The 22586-nt window shown below is 37.0% G+C and overlaps 1 protein-coding gene across 6 annotated transcripts in view; it reads left to right on the forward strand.

Moving 5' to 3' along the window:
* RSRC1 (arginine and serine rich coiled-coil 1) overlaps positions 1-22586 on the forward strand; it is a 326235-nt gene that overhangs the window by 190180 nt on the left and 113469 nt on the right. For all 6 annotated transcript variants that reach the window (XM_080916538.1, XM_080916542.1, XM_080916541.1 and 3 more), the window contains exon 6: positions 17484-17535. In XM_080916538.1, the coding sequence (XP_080772664.1) occupies positions 17484-17535 (52 nt within the window). The remainder of the gene's footprint in view (positions 1-17483; positions 17536-22586) is intronic.

Consider the following 22586-nt stretch of genomic DNA (forward strand, 5'->3'; position numbering starts at 1 on the left):
AACCAGATTTAACTGAATAAAAGTGAACCAGGCTTGATAAATTTAGAGGAAGAACTTTTTCTAATTGCTTTACTGGGACAAGTTATTCCTTGCATATCACTTGAAGATCAGTGTTAGTGAAATCTTAAAATCTGTTAGCATTAACTGCGAAATATAAATTTTACTCCCAGCTTTCTTTTGGTATGTACTTTTATGCTATAGTACAGTACTTGTTTCTTCATTTTTCATGTTTTCATTTCTCAATATTCCTTTATTATAAAGGATTTGTACTACTCAACAATAGAAATGACACAGTAAAATGCAAATGTTTGCCTCTTTTTAAGAGCCATTAAGTTTTTAATCATTTCTTCATTTAGAACTTATTTAGAGGCTATAACCAGCAAGATACTAGAATTATTTCAAAACCAAAATTTAGTCTATGTCAGTGAGTAAGTAACATAAAAATTTTTTACCCATAGTTTTAATTATACACTGTGACTGTTGTACGTCTCAAATTGTTTTGAATATTCTCCTTAACTACTTTCATATAGTTGGCTAAGGTCACGTGACTTCCAATGATTGGTAACATCTTTTCATGTAGTGTTTCTGCTCTGGAGAGACGTTTATAACTGGAGTTGTGCACACTGCCTCTGCCTACGGGGCGGCGACAGCTCTTCCTTTCACAGCTCTCAAGTCTCAGCCACCGTGGGAAGAGCAGATGACTGCTCGGGACATCATTTTATCAGTGTGACCTTCAAGGCTTGCTTTGATTTAAATTCTTTTTGTATAGTTCTACATATATAAAAATGAATTATATCTTCTATAATTTTTTTAAAAAATAACTGGGTTATATTTTAAGTTCCATGCATAAATCCATTAAGTTTATTTAAGTACAGATATATCCCAAGTAGAAGTGTAGTGTAATTTTAAAACCAGTTTTTAAATGTATGATTATTAAAATAAGTATTTCTGTTTTCTGCAGTCAATTCAGTTTTCCCTCAAAATTCAGATATTTTCCTTGACATTTCAAGTAAATTGTCTTAAAAAATATTAAAGGTCAACCTGAATTGGAGTTCTACATCCTATAGCTCTGAATTCCTGCACACTTGTGCACCTACTGCACGAAGAGAGAGATATTGGTCCCCGAGTTGGTTAAACAATTTCTAGATTCCCATGGTGTTCTTTATGCTCTGCTGTGTACCTGAACACTGCTGAAGGGAGATCACTCATATTCTTAGCACACACATATTCATAAAAGACACCAAAAGTAAAATGATGGAATGTTAATTTTATTGTAGAAATTATTTCATAATATACCCATATATTTATCACATTTTATACTTCTAATATGTACGTTATTTGTCACTTATATGTCAGTAAAGTTTAAAAATTAAATATATGAGGACAAACATTTTTTACAACATATTAAGCTATAAAGTTCATTAACGTCCATTTAATGTGTGCTTGAGCAAAGATTAAATAAACACAGTGAAGAAAGTAAATATTCATTAAGAAAAAAACCAAACACACCCAGGTAAGAGTCAGAAGGTGAGATAGTTTCCTTTATAAATTGTCTGTTGGAGAGGCCTGAGCAGAAGGGCCTCCTCCTATTGGAGAGTAGCTTCTAATTTGACACGCGGGACAGCCCAGTTATCACTGAAAAAGTAACACACTTAGAGTACTTAGGATCTCTTGTGGATGTTACCAAGTGTGGCTTAAGATGGTATGTGATGTAGTGGAAAGTGTCTCACAGATGTCTGCTAGCCCAGCCTCTGTCGGTGAGGTCAGAGTGGGGAGGGAAGCACACTAGAGGGATGGCCCTGTCTTCGTACCGTGCCATCTACCCAAGAGAAGAGACAGACAGCGACGCCAGTCGTCAGTCACTCTTATGAGTGTATTTTAAAGATAAAAACAGTCCGGTTCCTTACAAAACTATAAAGAGGATAAGACCAAGGCAACAAGGCACACTGATAGAAACATTGTTAAAAGTGAAAACATTTTAGGATTGTTCCCAAAGGACCTAAGAACATACATTGTTCTAACTATGACTCTTGAGTTTCTCATTGCTCTTCTGCAGTGTCTATTAAAGAACCTGTTAATCCCTTAGGATTTACCAAAGCTGTATCTTCCTGTCCTCCCTTGGTTGCTGCTGCTCTTGTTAAAGTTTTGTTGTTTATTTTCTGTACTCAGAATACCCTTGGTATTGGATTCCTACCTTAATTTCTAGTTCATTTCAATTCATGCTCACAAAGATGGTTCCTGAAAGAAAACATTGAAGTTATCTTAAATTCTTAGTCTAACAGAAGATAATTATCAATGAAAGGCAAAGTCTGCACTCCAAAGAGCCTGGGCTGGGCTGCGGGAAGGGGGGGGAGCAGCACGGCGGGTTCTACACCCTTGGCCTTAAAGACAGTTTTATGAGTGGACAGGGTGGACAGCATATTCATGAAGTAAGGAGACTCTTTGTTCCACCTCTCACATTACAGACTACGTCTAACTTTTGTGGTATTTCATCCTGTGTTCTTCTAGACCAGTGGTTCTCAACCTTCCTAATACTGCAACCCTTTAATAGTTCCTCAGCTGTGGTGACCCTCACCATAAAATTACCTCATTGCTATTTGATAGTGTAATTTTGCTACTGTTATGAGTCATGATCCAAACATCTGATGTGCAAGACATCTGATATACCCAAAGTGGTCACAGCCCACTCTTAAGAACCTTTGCTATAGAAAAGTCACTGAAGTAAGGACCTTAAAAGATTGCAATGCAAATGCCATAATGACGTTGGGATCTTTTGACGATTCAGACACTTTATTGCTGTGCATGTCTGGCAATAGGGAAAGTACCCTAGTGCTTTATTCCATGATGCATCAGGAAGAATGTATCCGCATCTTCAAGAATCACAAAGGAACATTCTGTCTAAAGAGGCAGCTTGCAAGGTACAGCTTCAGTTTACCTTGTTTTTTACGTACCTCGCCCCTTGCAACTGCTCTGGTGAAATCTTTCATGTTGCTTAGACCTATACAGAGACCAACTCTACAGCTTTGTTAGGGCCCTACCTCTAGTCTTAGCATATTGAACTCCGGGATGCTCAGCCCCTCAAGTGATTTTTGAAAAATGTAAATGTAATGACATCACTCCTCTGTCACAGCTTTACGGAATGTCAATCATAAGAAGGACAGCCCAAATTTCTCTAGTGCTGTAGAGCCTACCCTCCTGCTCAAGTGCTGAGTCAGTCCCAGGCTATACTGTCTCTCAGCTTTGCCCTGTTTGTTCATTTCTCCTCCTCTCTGGTCAGCTGTGGTGTCATTTCCCTCTGTGGATGATATTTACATGGATAATTCTACTTATCGTTGGGCTATGGTTATTAGAAACTAGAAGATAGCTTTTTTATATTCCTAGTGTCCCATAGCCATTGAGATGGTTTTGTAAATAACTAAATGCTTTGCCTTGGTTTTATCTGTCTTATTCTGTAAGTAGTAAATACAAATGTGTTCATTTTATTTGTAATATGTGTTCCCCATTATAAAAAAAAATCAAATTCAGTGATTTGAGCAGATAGTTGGTTTTAATAATGTCTGTCTGTAGTGAGCCCTCTAAGGTCCTTGTTACCTAGTGGGGACAGTGCCATCTATTGGCTGTTATCCAGATTGTGTCAACTGTTAGATGTAGAAAGGAAATGGTGTACTGGAATGTTTGCGGGAGGCAAACAACTTTATTATCAGTTTGTACAGAATGCCAACATATGCTTGACACAAAACTAATTAAGTAAATCAATTCTAGGAAGCCTGAAGCTTTGGATTTACTTATATCCTACTTTATTCCTAAAGAAATTAGGATGATTATCACTGTTTTATAGAAAATGGAGCTAAGCATTTATCCCTATTTTCTTTAGATGTGATTGGTACTTGTGATTAAAATAAATAATTTTGAACTTTTGTATAATTTATAAAAACTATTCAAAAAAATTCTAACCCATGGACAGTTTGCTTTCAATGGATATCTACAGTTAAATTTGAAATGTGACTGTATTTATGAGAAAATTGTATCACAATATTAAAGATAAGAATTCACTTATATCTTAAATTCTTTCATTAAGAGTGCTTTTTTCTTTTTTGATTGGATATTTTCTGTATTTGTTTTTTATAAGCAATAAATATCTTTACCTGTTAAATAAGGCATATATAGTATATAACTTTAAACAAATAAAAATAAACCCAAACTGGATCTGGATACTGTCCATCCTATCCAATCCATGGGCATGAATAGTTATAGTGTTTTGTAAATAAAAACAATTTCAAATGTAGGTGTGTCACCCAAAGTTAGTAAGCTTTTCCAGCTTGTCACTGTTTTTACAAGCTTTAGAATCAGTTTGTTTTCTGCTTTGATTAACACCTATGTGGTAAGGTAGAGATAATTTTTCAAAAATGGATGTCTAATATTTTATTCATGGGGTTAACTTTCTGTAAGAAGGAATAAATATTGTTATTCCATTATGTTGAAGAATCTTTCACTATTTTATAATGTGTATCTATGAAACGAGATATAAATTCCTGTAAGAAAACCATAGTAATACTAATGAAATTCAGGTACTCATAAGAGTAGTAACATGAACAACTCTTAATGAAAGAATTTAAGATATAAGTGAATTCTTATCTTTAATACTGTGATACAATTTTCTCAGAAATACAGAGTCATATTTATTCATACTTATTCTCTAGTTAATGAGGCACACACATTAAACTCTGAGGCACTCACATAAAGTCTTGTAACAGTACACTCTTCAAGAAGGGCGAAGGAAAGCTGTCATAAAACTCAGGAATGATGACATCAAAGCTCAGACTTATAATTTTGGGCATTCCAATTACAAAATGGTTGACGAAGTTTCAATACTCCTATTTTCATGATTTTATAGATAGGGAAATTGAGATGCAGAAAGACTCAATGACATCTTTAACATCCAGCAAATAATGGATGTCAGCCCGCACAGTTAAAGCTCACTCACTAACGAGCCTGTGTTTTATATACTAAGTCATCTTTCAGACAAGTCTCAACACCTGAGTTTACATGCTAAAGCCATTTTACAAATAAATGAAGTGTAGTAATTAAAGGAAATGATTTAAGAAACTTAATAAACAAGATATTGTTTTAAGTATGATGAATGTCTAATGTTTAACTTACTAGATATCTTTTGCTCATTTTTATGTTTCATATGCTACCCAACTGAAATTTCTGTAATTAGATTTTAATTATAAAATTATATTATCACTTAATTTCTGTTTTGACTATAAGCTTATTTTAGTTCCTAGACCATTCTTTCAATGATCTGGTCACATCAGTACAACCAAAAATGCTTTTTTAAAAAAAATACTATCTTCATTATTTGTTTTATTTTGTGCCTGTTTTTGTTTTAAAATAGGTTATCACTGAGTAGACCGCAGTGGTCTGGGCCTCACCCTCCCGTGTGTAAGGTCACTGTGCCCAGCTCACACGAGCTTAGTGTGGACCACTGCAGGCCCCTGTGCTGAGCTAGTGCACTCCAGCATAGTGTGATGTGCACAGGGCTGAGTGTTAGAACTCAGGCTTTCACGGTACAGTCCTGTCTACCGTGCGACGTGCCTCATTGTCCTACCCATGGTTTTCCATCCATTTCTTGCAAATCCTTTACTCGTCGTGTATGGAGTGCTGTGGCAAGGTTTTCTGTGATCTGGGTGCAACCAGAGCAAATAGAGGTGCAAATAGAAAAAAAAAAAACTGTCATTTTTTCTCATTTGAGTTCTTGAATCAAAGACTTTTTATTTACTCTTTATAAAAATTACATATCAAAGTAATAACATTACAGGTTTTAACTAACAGTAGGACTTGAAAAATTAAATACAATTTTTGAAAGTCTGTTACCTGTCAATTTTGGCTTTAGAACTCCCCAGATATTTTAGATAAAAGTACCAGAAGAAGGTTCGGGCCATTGTTGTTCCCCATAGCAGCAGTTTGGATACAGTAAAAGTAAACATTGCCAGTTGGGAGTTCACATGGTACCAAACCTGATTATGAGCATGAAACAAATACATGTCCATTGTGTAAACAGAACTGAAAATGTCATTACTGTTATTTTCAAAGTATGTTCTCTGACACGTCCTGCTGACCCCACTAGGTATTGCCAGAGGTACAAGGTATTTCCTGTGTCCCGTGTGATGGGATGCTCTTTCTGCTTGAGGCTATTTATTACTCAGTGTATGTAATACATAGAGTCAAGAGCTTGAATCAGAGCTTCAGAGAGGAGTCTCATTGTCTGCCTCACTTAATATCACAGTCTGCTAAGGCTGCTTTGTACCCCAAGTATCTACCCTGACTTTTCTCTTTGCTTAGTATGCATGTATAACTAGTCAGATCTGAGGTGGAAGATGGTAAGAGCTTGAAATCTGGATAAGAAAAAACTTGGAGTAATAGATACATATTCAGAATTTGGTTAATGCAAGTTTGACAAGCACTGCATCAGAGTGAAGATGCATTACCTACTGTTTACCTACCTTACCTTCATCGTCCTTGACAGATGACTTTTCCCTGCTTTTCTGGGTTTCCCTTCAGTCTAACAGCATTTCTTCAAGGTTAAGCAGGAACACTTAAGCTACCTTCATAATTTGAGCTGATAAAGAGAATATGGAGGGGATCAAATTCCTCAAGGAACATAAATTATAAAGTTATACTCATCAGTTTTAATCAGAATAGTATTCTCCTCTCCCATAATCATTACAAAAGTTTGTGCCATTTCTCGCTGTTCAGTCAGTTTTTTGCATAATTATTTTATTAGCAAGTTCAGATTTTTAAATGATTTCATGATAAGTTGTGTTTATAAATTTTCGTTGTATATATCTGCTGTAACTTTCCTTTTGTGACTGAGGCTCCTTTCTTGTTCGAGCTGATAAGTGACTCCTTGCCTACTGAAGGAGATATTTGTCTAAATACGAACTGATTGGCCAGACAAGCAGATCTGAATACCATGTTTATGATATCCTTTCTACCCCTAAGCTATATCATATGCTGTGTTTATAGTTTTAAATGGCTTAATTTTCTCATGAATTTTAACACTATATAAAAACATAAATGAGAAGAATTTGGAAATGATCTAAAATGGCATTGTTTTTAGAAATTAAAATTGCTTTCTCTTGTTTGAAAAGAACAAAAATTGTATTATGGTTCCTCAGAGTTGCCTTGATCCTTTTATTCTGGGGGTCAGCATTGCTGACTCAGAGAATATGACTTACCTGAAGAAGTCACCCGAGAGGCTGGACACAGAGCTCAGTGAGTGTGGCTGTGCGGAGATGAGGGCCTGAGTCCAGATCCCTAACAGCCATGTAAAAAGCCTGACTTGGTGCCACACACCCAGAACCCCAGTGTTGGAGCGTGTGGGCAAGGACAGGAAGGTCCTGTAGGTGTCCTGGCCACATGGGTTCAGTGAGAGAGCAGCTCAAAATCTTAGGTGAAGACCTAGAAAGATGGTTCAGTTAGTAAAGTTGATTTTCTGCCAATCCAGATTATGTGAGTTCAATCCCTATGACCCACACAGTAGAAAAAGAATCAACTTCTACAAATTGTCTTGATTTCCAAATAGGCACCACGGCATTTGCGCAACCATTCTGACATGATTTTAAATAAATCAGTGTAAAAAAAAAAAAAAAAAACAAAATAGGTCAAAGTGAAGAGCAATATAGAAAGGCATCTGAAGTTGACTTATGGTCACCTCACACACATCTTTGTTTGCTCCCGTGATTATTCTCTCTACATCTGTCTGTCTATCTCTATATCTGTCTGTCACACATACACAAAGAGAAAAACGGGGAAGCAGAGACAAAGATCTGACATATAATAAACATATAATATGTAAATGATATATTGGCTAGTAGGAGTTTGGAAAGATAACAGAGAGTTAGGATACTTGGGCAAAACTAACTCAAGCATATAAACTAGGAACTTAACACTGAAGGAGTGTAAAAATTTTGGGTTTAGTTGTTAGATGTTACTATATAGGTAACATTCAAGTTTGATTAATTTTGTTACTTTTTAAAATAACTTCACTTTTTAATTCATTTATTATATATAACTACACTGTAGCTGTCTTCAGACACACCAGAAGAGGGCATCAGATCTCATTACAGATGGTTGTGAGCCACCATGTGGTTGCTGGGATTTGAACTCAGGACCTCTGGAAGAGCAGTCAGTGCTCTTAACCACTGAGCCATCTCTCCAGCCCAATTTTATCATTTATATCCATGCAGTGAAAAAGAAGATTCTTTCATTTTCTCAATAAATTATTTATTAAGTGTCTTCTGTGTTCCAAGAACTGCTCTGAGTTCTTAGGATGCAGTTCTGGACTATTCAGAGGAGTTGTTTTTAACCTATGTGATCTTTATAACTACCTGAAAAGTATTTTTAAAATTATACAACCTCAGGCCCTAAAAGCCAACAGTGAGATCTGTTGTTTGACACCTATAGTTCCATACTGGAAAGGCAAAGCATGAATACCATTTTAACTTACAAACCACAAGGAATCCTAAATATCATAGAGGGATCCCCATTTCAAAAATAAGCTTCCAAAGGAATCATCCCAGCATAATACCTATAAACCACATCAAACCAGCAGGATGCAATAGCCACAGGGGCCATCGGGCGCAATGCTGGCACCCACACATGGGCAGTAACCCAGCAACTTGAAAATTTGACATAAGAGGGAAATTATGGTAATGGAAACCTAGTCAACCACATAATGCTAGTAAAGTCATAGATGTTAGAGAAGAACCTGTAACCAATACTTTAGTAACTACACAACCCCAAACTACATTCTAAATATTTATTTTTCATATGAATGATCCTTACCCCTCATCAGTAAACTCGTCTTTGCAAAAGACAGAGACCATTACAAAACAAATAAAACAGCCCCTCTTCAAATTATCAAAATTCAGACTTGTGAAGCCCAGTCCCAGTTGAAACATCTATAAAAAAAAGTTCTACACAAAATAAAATATAGTAAGAATTAGCCAAAACCATTAATTGAGGCTGGACAAAGAAACCAAATAGAAGATAGAGTTCCAAGAGCAGGCTCAGAAATCTTATACTCAGAAGTCCAGTGAAAGCGCTAACCTGAAACACCTGATGCATACATAGAGAACCTGGTGTGGACCTGAGTAGGCCCTGTGCTCGCTGCCTCAGTCTCTGAGTTTATGTGAGCTTTGTTCTCCCATCTCTCCCGGCTCTTACACTCTTTCAACCTCCTTTTCTATGGGGTTCCCTGAGCTCTGAGGAGAAGGATTTGATGGAGACATCCCATTTAGAACTGTGTGTTAAAGGACTCTCTCTGTGTAATGTCGGATTCTGGGGTCTCTGCATCTGTTTCCATCAACTGCAGAAGAAAGTATCTCTGATGATGATTGTATAACTAAATATCATTAGGAGTCCTTTTTTTGGATACTTTATTTTTGGATTGTGGGTGTTTGGTTTTACCTGAGGTCCTTGGCTTATCGAATCTCTGGTTCTTGATCACCCAAAGCAGTATTGGGTATGGGGTCCATCTCATGGAGTGGGCCTTAAGTCAAATCTAACAGTGGTTGGCGACTCCCACAAGTTCTTTGTCACCATAGTTTTAGCATATCTTACAGGAAGGACAGATTGTAAGCAGTTTGTGGCTTGACTGGTTTACATTTTTCTTTTGGCATCCTTCAGAGAATCTTCCAGCAGCACCAAAGACACAAGAATCTAGGGATAAAAGCTCCATGTTCAGTCATAGTGAGTCCCACATGTCAGTTTTCTGAGAGCAACCCATTTCCTTAGCAACAGCCTCGGGTGTTGGAGATTTCCATGGAACACATTTGGCCAACAACTCAATTCAGTGTAATCCTGCTACTGAAATTCTCAGTTGGTGACGAGATGGCCAGTTGGGACTTCATATACCCCACTATTAAGAGACTTCATTTAGGACCACCTTTATGAGGAAGGTTACATTGCATGCTCTTCCCATATGATCCCTTAAAAGCCCTCAGTCCCTCTGTCTTTCCTATTTCCTACTCCCTGTCTCCCTTACGCTCCCCACTTAATCATCTCATTCCTGTCCCCACCTGCCCACAGTCCACTTTAAAACCTATTCTGTTTCCCCCATTCCAGGAGATCTATGTTTTCCCATGCCCCTTTCCCTATCCATAACCTCTCCAGGTCTTCTGATTGTAGGCTGGTTATCATTTATTTAAATGGATAATGTCCACAAAAAGTGCCTGGGGATCCTTCCATATACAGACACCAAACCCAGTCACTATTACTGATGCCAAGAAGTGCATGCTGACAGGAGCCTGATACAGCTGTCTCCTGAGAGGCTCTGCCTGAGTTTGACCAATACAGATGTAGATGCTCTCAGCCAACCATTGGATTGAGAACAGGGTTCCCCAGTGGAGGAGTTAGAGAAAGGGCTGAAGGAACTGAGGGGTTTGCAACCCCACAGGAAGCACAATATCAACCAACCAGACCCCCACCCCCACCCCAGAACTCCCAGGCACTAAACCACCAACCAAAGAGCACACATGGAGGGACCCATGGCTCCAGCTGCATATGCAGCAGAGGATAACATTATCTGACATCAGTGGGAGGAGAGGCCCTTGGTCCTGTGAAGGCTTGATGCCCCAGTGTAGGAGAATGCCAGGGCAGAGAGGTGGGAGTAAGTCGGTGGTGGAGAGCACCCTCATAGAAGTGGGGGGGAGGGGGAGGGGATAGGGAGTTTGCAGAGGGAAACTGGAAAGGGGGATAATATTTGAAATGTAAATAAATAAAATATCCAATAAAAAAGGTAATAAAATAAATGAATATTACCTTGCTGGTTCTGGGTTACCTCACTCGGGATGATTTCTTCTATTTCATCATCCATTTGCCTACAAATTTCACGATGTCTTTTTTTTTTTTTTTTTTTTTTTTTTTTTTTTTTTTTTTTTGACAGCTGAGTTAAATTGAGTAACTCAGTTTAACTTGATTATGTAAATGACCCACCGTTTCTTAGAGGGACAACTAGGTTGTTTGTAGTTTCTGGCTATTATGAATAAAGCTGCTATGAACATAGTTGAGCAAATGTCATTGTGGTAGGATGGAGTGTCCTTTGGTCATATGACCAAAGTGGTATATCTGGGTCGTAGGTAGATGAAGTCCCAATTTTCAGAGTAACCACTAATTGATTCCATAGTAGCTGCTCTCCCAGCTGCAGTGGAAGGGTATCTTCCCTTGCTTATATTCTCTCCAGCACAAACCGTCACTTGTTTTGTTGGTCTTAGCCATCTTGACAGGTGTGAGGTGGACTCTCAGGGTGGTTTGGATTTGCGTTTCCCTGATGTACATGGATGTTGAGCACTGTTTTAAGTGTTTCTGAGCCATTCGAGATTTTCTACTGAGACTTCTTTGTTCACATCTGTACCTCATTTTTAAATTGGATAATTTGGCTTGTTGATGTCTAATTTTTTGAGGTTTTTTTTAAAAATGTATTTTAGATATTCTCCCCTCTATTGCATATGGAGTTGGTGAAAATCTTTACCCATTGCACAGGTTCCCTTTGTGTCATGTTGACAGTGTCCTTTGCCTTACAGCGGTCTTCAGTTGCATGCCATCCTGTTTATAATTGTTGATCTTAGAATCTATGCAGTCTGTGTTTCTTCAGGAAATCTTTGCTATTGAGTTCAAGGCTATTCCCCACTTTCTCTTCTGTCAGGTTCATTGAATCACTTTTATGTTGTGGATTCTGAGCCATTGGAGTTGAGTTTTATGGAGGGTGCAAGATATGGATCTGTTTGTATCCTCCTACATGAGGCATCCATCTGATGAGGATACTGCCCTCTTTTCTAGTGTGTATTTCTGGCATCCTTATAAAATCATGTGCTATATGTATGTAGATTTAGGTCTAAGTCTTCAGTTAGATTTTCTTGATCAGTGTCCATGTTTTCATCCCAATACCATGTGATTTTTTTTTATTCCTCTAGTTCTGTAGTACAGTCTAAAATTGAAAACAGGTTCAGGATTGTTATTAGCAGCTATACTATACTAATACTGTAATATACGATATGATACTAGCATTATACCACACTGTACTGTACTAACGCTATACTAATACTGTGCTGTGCTAATACTATACTATATTAATGCTACAGTATACTTATACTATACAACACACTATACCACACTGTACTGCACTAATGCTATACTAATACTGTGCTGTGCTGTGCTGTGCTAATACTATACTATATTAATACTATAGTATACTTATACTATACAATACACTATACTGCACTGTACTGTACTAATGCTATACTAATACTGTGCTGTACTGTGCTAATACTATTCTATACTAATACTGTAGTATACTATACGATACGATACACTATACTACTTTGTACTGTACTAATGCTATACTAATACTTACCTTACTAAACCTATACTAATACTGTACTGTGCTGATGCCATGCTACACTAATACTGTACTGTATTAATACTATGCTATACCAATACTGTACTGTATTAATACTATACTAATACTGTACTGTGCTGATACTATACTATACTATACTATACTATACTATACTAATACTGTACTGTATTGATATTATGTCAAACTAATGCTATATTGTAGTATATTAATACTGTACTTATACTGTACTGTATTGATACTATACTAATACCACACTGTACTATGTTAATACTATATTATACCAATACTACTGTATAAATACTATGCTGATACTATACTGTACTGTTTTAATACTATACTATACTTGTCCTGTATACTATACTAATACTGTACTAACACTATACTTGCTGTGCTAATACTATCCTAAACTAATACTATACTAATACTGTGCTGTACTATACTAATATATACTGTACTGTGCTGTACTAATGCTGTACTATACTAATATATACTGTACTGTGCCGTACGGATGCTGTACTATACTAATATATACTGTACTGTGCTGTACGGATGCTGTACTATACTAATATATACTGTACTGTGCTGTGCTGGGTATTTTTTTCACATGAAGTTGAGAATTGTTCTAAGATCTCTGAAGAATTGTGTTGAAATTTTGATGGAGATTTCATTAAGATTTGTAAACTGCTTTTGGTATGGTGGCCATTTTTATTTTGTTAACCCTCCACACTGATCCATGGGCATGGAATATCTTTTTGTCTTCTGATAGCTTCTTCAATTTGTTTCCTCAAAGATTTAAAGTTCTTGTCATACAAGTCTTTTACTTGGTTAGAGTCACATCAAGATACCTTTTATTATTTCTGGCTGTTGTGAAAGGTGGTGTTTCTTTACATTTTTTTCTCAGCCAGTTTATCATTTCTGTAATGGAGATCTACCCAATTTTTTTTTTTTTTTTAGTTAATTTTGTATCCAACCACTTTGCTGAAAGTATTTATCAGCTTTAGGAGTTCCCTGGTATAGTTTTTGGGGCCACTTACATATGATGTCGCAACATCTGCAAAATGAGCTATTTCGACTTTCTCCTTCCAGTGTGTGCCCCTGCGCTCTCCCTCGGCTTCACTGCTGCAGCGGAGCTTCAATGCTGCACTGAGTAGCTGTGGAGGTGCACAGCCTTGCCTTGTTCCTGACTTGTGTGGAATCGCTTAGAGTGTCTTCACTAAGTCGATGTTGGCTATGGACTTGCCTTTATTATTCTGGGGGATGTCCTTATATCCCTAAATCTCTCCAGGACTTTTATCATGAAGGGTTGTTGAATTTTGTCAAGGGCCTTTTCTGTATCTGATGATTTTTATATGGTAGGCTACATTTATTAATTTTTATATACCAAATTATCCCCACATCTCTCAGATGAGGTCTACTTGATTATGGTGGACCATCTTTTGGATGGGTTCTTTGGATTTGGTTTACAAGTATTGTTTTTTTATGTTTATTTTTTCTCTTTTTTACATTCCAGATGTTGCCTCCCTTCGGGTTCCCCGTCCCACAGTTTTTCATCCCATATCTCCTCTCCTTTGCCTCTGAGAGGGTGCCCCCATATCCCTTTCCTGGGGCTTCAGGGATTTGGTGCATCTTCTCCAACGGAGACCAGACAAAGCATTCCTCTGTTATATATGTCAGGGGGCCTCTGACATGCCCACATATTCTCTGTGATTGATGTTTTAGTCTCTGGGAGCTCCCAGGGGTCTGACTTAGTTAACACTGTTGATCTTCCTGTGGGGTTTCCATCCCCTTCAGCTCCTTCAGTCTTTCCCCTAACTCTTCCATAGGGGTCCCCAACATCAGTCTAATAGTTAGCTGTCAGTATCTGCATCTGTCTCTGTCAGCTGCTGATAGGGCCTCTCAGAGGACAGCCATGCCAGGCTCCTGTCTACCAGCCTAACATGTCATTAGTGTCTGGTAATAGTAATAGTAATTGTTGCCCACCCATGGGATGGAACCCAAGCTGGGCTGTTCACTAGACTCTCTGCTCCATTTTTGTCCCTGAATTACTTTTAAACAGGAACAATTCTGGGTCAGAAATTTTTACTGCCAGTTGGTAACCCTGTCCCTCCACTTGGGGTCCTGTCTACTGGAGATGATCTCTAGGTTCCCTCTCCCAACTATTGGGCATTTTGACTAAGGTCCCATTGACTCGTAGGAGTTTCTCAATCCCAGGTCTCTATGGGTCTAGAGGGTCCCCTACCCACAGAAGCTTCATATTTCATTCATTCTCCTAGCCCTCTGGGCTTCTCTCCTGTCTGCCCATACCTGATCCCGTCTCCCTTTTCCTTTCCGCTTACCTTCTCCCACTCAGTCCCTCTGCCTCTCTTCATTATTTTGTTCCTCTTTCTAAGTGGAATTGAAGCATCCTCTCTTGGGCCTTCCTTCTTGCTAAACTTCTTACAGTCTGTGGCTTGTATCCTGGGTATTTTTTACTTTTTGGCTATTACCATGTATGTCCTTTTGGGTCTGTGTTACCTCACTCAGGATATTTTCTAGTTCCATTCATTTGCCTACAAAATTCATGATGCCCTTGTTTTTAGTAGAGGAATAGTATTTTCTGTATCCATTCGTCAGTTGATGGACATCTGGGTTCTTTCCAGCTTCTGGCTATTATAAATAAGGCTGCTATGAATATAGTGGAGCATGTGTCCTTGTTGTATGGTGGACCATCTTTTGGGTATGTAGCTGTGTCTTCAGTATTACTATTTCCAATTTTCTGAGGAACCTCCAGATTCTTTCCTTTATAATTCCACCAGCAATGGAGGAGTGTTCCTCTTCACATCCTCCACCAGCATGTGCTGTCACTTGAATTTTTTTATCTGATTGGTGTAAAGTGGAATCTCAGGGTTGGTTTGATTTTCATTTACTTGACAACTAAGTATGTTGAACATTTCTTAAGTGCTTCTTAGCCATTCGAGATTCCTCTGTTGATAATTCTCTGTTTAGTTCTATACTCCCATTTTGTAATTGAGTTATTTGTTTTTCTAGAAGTTACCATCTTGTGTTCTTTATACATACTGGATATTAGCCCTCTGTAGGATGTAGGGTTAATGAAGGTCATTTCCCAATGTGTATGTTGCTGTTTTGTCCTATTGACAGTGTCTTTTGCAGATGCTTATCAGTTTCATGAGATTCCATTTTTCAGTTGCTGATCTTAGTGCCTGAGCTGTTGGTATTTGTCCAGGAATTTTTCTCCTGTGCCAGTGAGTGTGAAGCTCTTTCCCATTTCTCTTCTATTAGATTGAGTATATATGGTTTTGTGTTGAGGTCCTTGATCCACTTGGACATCAGCTTTGTGCAAGGTGACAAATATGAATCTATTTTCATTCTTCTACTTGCAGACCACCAGTGAGACCAGCACCATTGAAGATGCTTCCTTTTATCCACTGTATACTTTTGGCTTCTTTGTTAAAGATAAAGTGTTCATAAGTGTTTGTTAAAGATCAAGTGTTCATAAGTGTGTGGGTTTATTTCTGGGTCTTCAGTTATATTCCATTGATCAACCTGTCTGTCTTTGTACCAATATCATTATTGCTGTGCAGTACAACTTGAGGTCAGGGATGGTGATTCCCCCACAAGTTCTTTGATTGCTGAGAATTGTTTTGGCTATCCTGGTTTTGTTGTTGTTGGTTTTCCATATAAAACTGAGAATTGCTCTTTTTTCTCTGTGTGTTTCTGTGTTCATAATTTTTAATTAATCATTTTGTTTATATCTCCAGTGGTACCCCACTTCCTGATTACCCTTTACCATCCCACATCCACCCTCCACCTCCCCAGCCACTTTGCTGAAGCTGTTATCGGCTGTAGAATTCTCTGGTGGAATTTTGGGGGTTGCTTATGTATACTGTCATATCATCTGCAAACAATGATACTTTGACTTCTTCCTTTCCAATTTGAATTTTCTTGATCTCCTTTTTTTTTTTAATTTTATTTATTTATTTATTTATTTATTTATTTATTTATTTATTTATTTATGTCTAATTGCTCTAGCTAGAACTTCAGGTACTGTTGATTGACTAGAAAGAGAGTGGGTAGCCTTTCCTTGATTTTAGTGGGATTGCTTCTAGTTTCTTTGCATTTAGTTTGATGTTGGCTGTTGATTTGCTGTATATTCTTTTCAGTATGTTTGTGTCTGTGCCATCAATTACTGATCTCTCTAAGACTTTTAACATGAAGGGGTATTTTGTATTTTGTCAAAGGCTTTTTCAGTATCTAATGAGATGATCATGTGACTTTTTTCTTTGAGTTTGTTTATATAGTAGGTTATGTTGATGAATTTATGTATATTGAACCATTCCTGCATCCGTGGGATAAAGCCTACTTGATCGTGGAGAATGATGGTTTGATGTGTTGTTGGATTTGGTGTGTGACAATTACATTTACATTTACAAATCACAATTACAAATGCAATTGCATCAGTATTAATAAGCAAAATTTGGCTGGATTTTTTTTTTCTTTGTTAGGTCGTTGTGTGGTTTAGTTATCAGAGTAACTATAGCTTCAGAGAACAAATTAAATAGTGTTCTCTGTTTTCATTTTTTGGAACAGTTTGAAGTATATTGGTATTAGTGCTTTTTTAAGATCTGGTAGAATTCTGCACTAAAACTATCTGGTCTTGGGTCAAAAAATATTTATTTTTAGAGTCTGACTTCCTAGACTCCAATAGTTAACTTTATTTAAACTTAGGTCATTTAAATGTTTCTATATGCAAGGAAGTGATACAGTTTGAAAGTGTGTGTTTAAATACGTGGTTTGTGCCTTATTATTAGGCTTACAGTAATCTGTCTTAGTGCTGAGTGATATGGTTATGTACTAACTAAAGAACTTCATCATTCTTACATTTTATTAGTTAAAAGGTATTTTCACTATTAGGTCATGAATTTTTACTGTGACAGAATTTAGATTGATTGTAATAGTGATTGTGATAAGGCTTTTTAAGTTTTTATGCCTAGTAGTGCTTTAATTTAAAAATCTATTATTTAAAAGTGACCGGTAAATATCTTTTGTGGTTGATTTTTAGCCTCCAGCTGAGCAGGCCAAAGCCAGACTACAGTTGGTCCTTGAAGCTGCTGGTAAGTTTTTAAAATTAACTTTTATGAAATAGAAAAGTTCCTCTAATCTGTTAGCATGCTTCTTTATGAGTCAAGAAACTTTTTACAATTTCTCACATGTTAATAAAATCTAGATTATGTGTTTAAATGTATGCTGTTTACAGCTGACATTTATAGGTTCTTAGGGGTCATTCATTACATGTTTATAGGTAAAACAGATAGTAGTTTTAATGTTTAATTGTTAAGAAACGCATATTGATTTTATCCTTTATGAATTGTAGTTAACGTGAAATGGAAAGAATTCTTTAACTTTACATCATGATTTTTCTGACTTTTTCTTCTGAAAGTTTTATAATTTTGTTGTTCTTATTTAAGACTGTAGCCTGTTATTTAAATTTTTATAGGTTACGTTTGATTCAGGTTTTCATTGTTTTGGTGAAAATTGGGCCATTAATATTTAAAACTCCTTTAATTACAATAAACTAGTTCATTAGACTAGAAGTTCTGTTGCCATGTAGTGTTAATATGCCGTGTTTAATATTCCAGTAGAACAGCATCACGTTTATTTGACTCTTTATATGTGTCTAAAAAATCCATACTGTGTTTTTTTTTCCATATTGGTAATTTAAGTCTTAATATACTCCTGATGTGTGTGTGTGTGTGTGTGTGTGTGTGTGTGTGTGTGTGTGTGTGTGTAACCTTTGAAAGGGTTACTAAGCGCTTATGTATTCCAGTTTGACAAATTAAGGATTCAAAGGTAATTGTAGCCCACCAAATATCAGTTTTTTTTTTTTTTTTTTTTTTGAGAAAATAAATATCTTCACATTGAACCAAGAATCTCTTGCATTAACTATTTATATTACTATAGAAATGTGGTTTTGAGATTGTAGTGTATTTATAGCATTGCAACTTTTCATTACCAATTTTTTATCAGGCTACTTTTTTCATGCTAGTAATGTGAATAAATTGATATGTGGTGATGTAATGTTTTGTATTTCTTTGAAAAATGCCCAGTATTACTTTTAAGGATATGTTATTCCCTGAGAGAGAAAGTATAGATAACAGGATGGCATGGAAAAAGTAGGCACGTTCCCATAATTCTGTTCCCTTGTTCCCACAATGAATCCCAGAGATGTATTTTTCATTATCAATAAATATACAAGAAAGGAAGGGATTGGAAGAACTTTAGACTAGCCTAGTTAGGACAACCTCTTACCTCTGAGTAATTTCTTGTCATCTTCCTTGTTTCTGACAACCATCCATCTGCCTCTATCTCTGAGACATCACATGAATATGGTGGGTGTACTGTCTGATTTTGTGTCAATTTGATACAAGCTGGAGTTATCACAGAGAAAGGAGTTGAAGAAATTCCTCCATGAGATCCAGCTGTAAGGCATTTTCTGAACTAGTGATCAAGGAGGAGGGCCCAGCCCATTGTGGGTGGAGCCTTCCCTGGGCTGGTAGACCTGGGTTCTATAAGAAAGCAGGCTGAGCAAGCCAGGGGAAGCAAGCCAGTAAGTGACATCCCTCCATGGCCTCTGCATCAGCTCCTGCCTCCTGACCTGCTTGAGTTCCAGTCCTGACTTCCTCTGGTGATGAACAGCGATATGGAAGTGTGAGCTGAATAAAACCTTTCCTCCCCACCTTGCTTCTTGGTCATGATGTTTTGTGCAGGAATAGAAACCCTGACTAAGACAGTGAGGTTTTATATTTGTCCTGTTGTGTATTGGAAGTATATCCATGTTGTAACACATCATTAATTAGTTTCTTTTTATGGTTGAATAATATTTGTGTACAATTTGCTTATATATTTATTTAGTGATAAAAATTTTCTTGTTGAATAATGTACATACACATGGACTAGTTTGAGCACCTGCTTTTAGATCCTGAGAGTGCTTTTGTAAAAGAAAAGTTGTGTTCATTTGACAATTCTTCAATTCTTTATCTCAACAATTTTCCATAGTAGAGAAATCATTTTGTATTCTCATCTGCAATATACAAGTGGTTTCCTATAACAATTAAAGCTTATCACACATTTCAGTTAGCTGTTTGAAAGTCTTTAGGTTGAAGATATTCTGTGTCATGAACCCATCATCAGTGAGAGGTCAGGATGGTGACCATTGTGACAACAAATACAGGAAGTAGACTCCTACCCCATCGCAGTGAAGAGAGTCTGTGTGGTGAGGGCACTGTATGGTGCCGTTTACTTTCTTGAGAGTATTAAGTGTCTCTCAACCAAAAACCAGTTTATATCTGCTTATGACTCTCAGGGTTCTGTACATTGAGATCCTTCCCTCCTCCCTAATCACATGTGGAGCTCCACATGTTTAGCTCTGGATTACCTTTCTCGTGACATTTTTCTAGCTCCATCCAAATACTTTTAAAGTTGATGGTTTTTCTTTTCACTTTGTACATGTAGTACATTTTTCATGACCCGTCCATCGTTGATGCACATCTAGGCTATATGAAACTTTGGCTATTATGAATGGCAGCAGTGAACATAGTTGGACAGGTGTCTCTGCGGTACAATGTAGAGATTCCTGTGGGTATGTTGTCCAAGAGGCCAGCAGACTATAGACATAAATTTCTTAACATTTGTAACTGTAAACTATAATTCCTTTCATTCCTATGCTTTGTTTGCCTTGGAACATTTTGCTCATGTTATGTTTTCTCCTATTTCCTCTTTCTAGTTGGTTATTTTTATTTCTATCCATAGCACCATAGTAAAATTACAACTGTTAATCTCTGATAGATACGTCATTTGTGGAGAAACTAATGGCCTGAAGTTTTAAACCTTCATATATATTTGTATGCTGTGGAAATCAGAATAGTAGGTATTCAAGAAAGTAGGAGTAGACATATGTATGACCCCAGCTGTACATATTTTGTATTCATCACTGCATATTTCTTGATAGTCAGAAATGGCCCCAGCCTAGATGTCCATTAGGTGAACAGACAAAGAAGACAGACAGACAGACAGAGGAGTTTTAATCAGTTGGAAAAAATGAAATGACATCTGCAAGAAAATGGGTGGAACTAGGAATATTAAATGAAATAAGCATATTCAGCAAAATACCATGTTATATACAGAGCATAAAATTACATATTGTGTATTTGCACATATATGTGTGTAGATCTTAAAATTGGAAAGGTGATCATATGGGGGTTGGAGATAATGGAGCAGGGCGTGACTGCAGGGGAGGTACAGGGATGGGATGCATGTGTTGCCCCAATTGCCTGTTGCACTGTATTTCACCTAAGGAGGAAATTCAAAAGTTTCAGAAATATTCAAATACTGATTGTAGCTGACAGATGAATTTTGTGAGGTTCTAAAATTTTTGAGATGACTATAATATGACTTTACAAATATAAACTTTAAGTTAATACATTGCAGAAAATTACAAAGCAGTGATTATCAACAAAGGGGGAAGATGAGTTTTCCCTAAGAACTTGTCAATATCACTCTTGCTTCTACTATTTGATTTGCTAGCACTATTCCAGTAGTAGGTTTGTTTTACACACACACCCGAAAATGAAACCAACTCACTTTATACTAGGTATTTTCATGAGCCTAAAGAACTCTCTGTAAAACAAAAGTTTTCCCCCAATATGAGAAGGGGTATAATTGTCTTCCACACTTCATCAGTTTCCTCTCTTACTTTGACAAAGCTCTTTTCACATAATCATGGCCTTCCTTCTTCTGTGAACCACTGTGTTCAGCCCAGCAACAGCTTTACTTCTAATGCAGTTACTGGCACATGGATCTTAAATTATATTTCCATTGTCATAAAGAAAAGTAGAAATTTCTTTTATTTAATGTCTGGTAAAGCAACTTACTTTAGAATCTGTTTGTAATAGTACTTCATCTAAACGATGTCAGAGTACTTTCATAAGTCCTTTACCCCATGACTTATCAGTACATAGGAAGGTAATCAGTTCCATTTCACAAGTATGAAAACTTGCATATCTGAATAGTAGCAGATTTAGGAAGCAAATGTAATGATTTCTGACTTTTGAGATTTTATTCTCTGGAGTTTCAGAGTGTGGGCATTGTTGGTCAGAAAGAAGAATGTTACAGAGACTGTCACCAAGGTCATATTTTATTTTCTTAGATTTAATGTTCATTTGCCTTGCAGTACATAAGTTCTAGCTTTAGATTTACTTTAGATTCTGAAGTGTTTTTGCTTGATAAAGCAGAATTCAAGTTCATCTTATGAAAAAGCTGTTTTTCCCTAACTATATGGAACATTCACAGTATCTAATTATAGAACTTTGTTAAACCTAGGTTAATGTTACAATCATTAGATTCCTATCCTAAATCTAGGTTTATGCATTTCAGTGACCCTTCCTGATATGCTAAACACAGATTAGTTGCATGTGTATACACATTGCAATCCACGTCACAAGTTTTGTTTAGCAATATACGATAACTGCCTCACGTCCTGTGCAGCATAGTAAAGTGAGATTCGCATCCCTCAGTTACCCATTAGCTGGTCCTTCCCTTCACTAAGACTTGTGATCTTAGAGGCTCCAGCACTTCATTTCAGTCTAGCATTAAGTACTTGTGATTCCAAGAATTACAAATGAAGATAGTTGATAAGGATATTACTTCTGGGACCATAAAATGCCACTCAGATTTACTGTTTTAAAGCCAACAGAGAAACCTGCTGATGACCTTCAAATGGGTTGATTAGTTTTGACAAAGATTTCATGTTAGGGCACTCCCCTAGTCCCATGTAGAGCAAATGACAAGAAAGTTCACTCAGACTTCATATCAATGGTTTTTAGTTTTTTTTTCTCTGTGTGGGCTCTTTGAGGGCATCCTAGTAGTCTAGATTGAATCACTGACATAACTGCTTTATAGCCTTTACTTACTAACACCTATAAAATACTGTCTGCTCCACACTGTTCCCGTGTGAAAAGCACTGTAGCGAGGTATTTCATTTCTTGTAGCTGGGAGGCTGAGGCGCTGCTTTTGGCTGCAGAAAAGCCTATAGCAACGTTGCTAATGCCTACTGAGTGAAAAAGAACAGTGTGAACTTTCAGAGATGTTAGGAAACGGTGATGAAGTC

This window comes from Micromys minutus (assembly GCF_963924665.1).
Source record: "Micromys minutus genome assembly, chromosome: 4".
Lineage (NCBI taxonomy): Eukaryota > Metazoa > Chordata > Mammalia > Rodentia > Muridae > Micromys > Micromys minutus.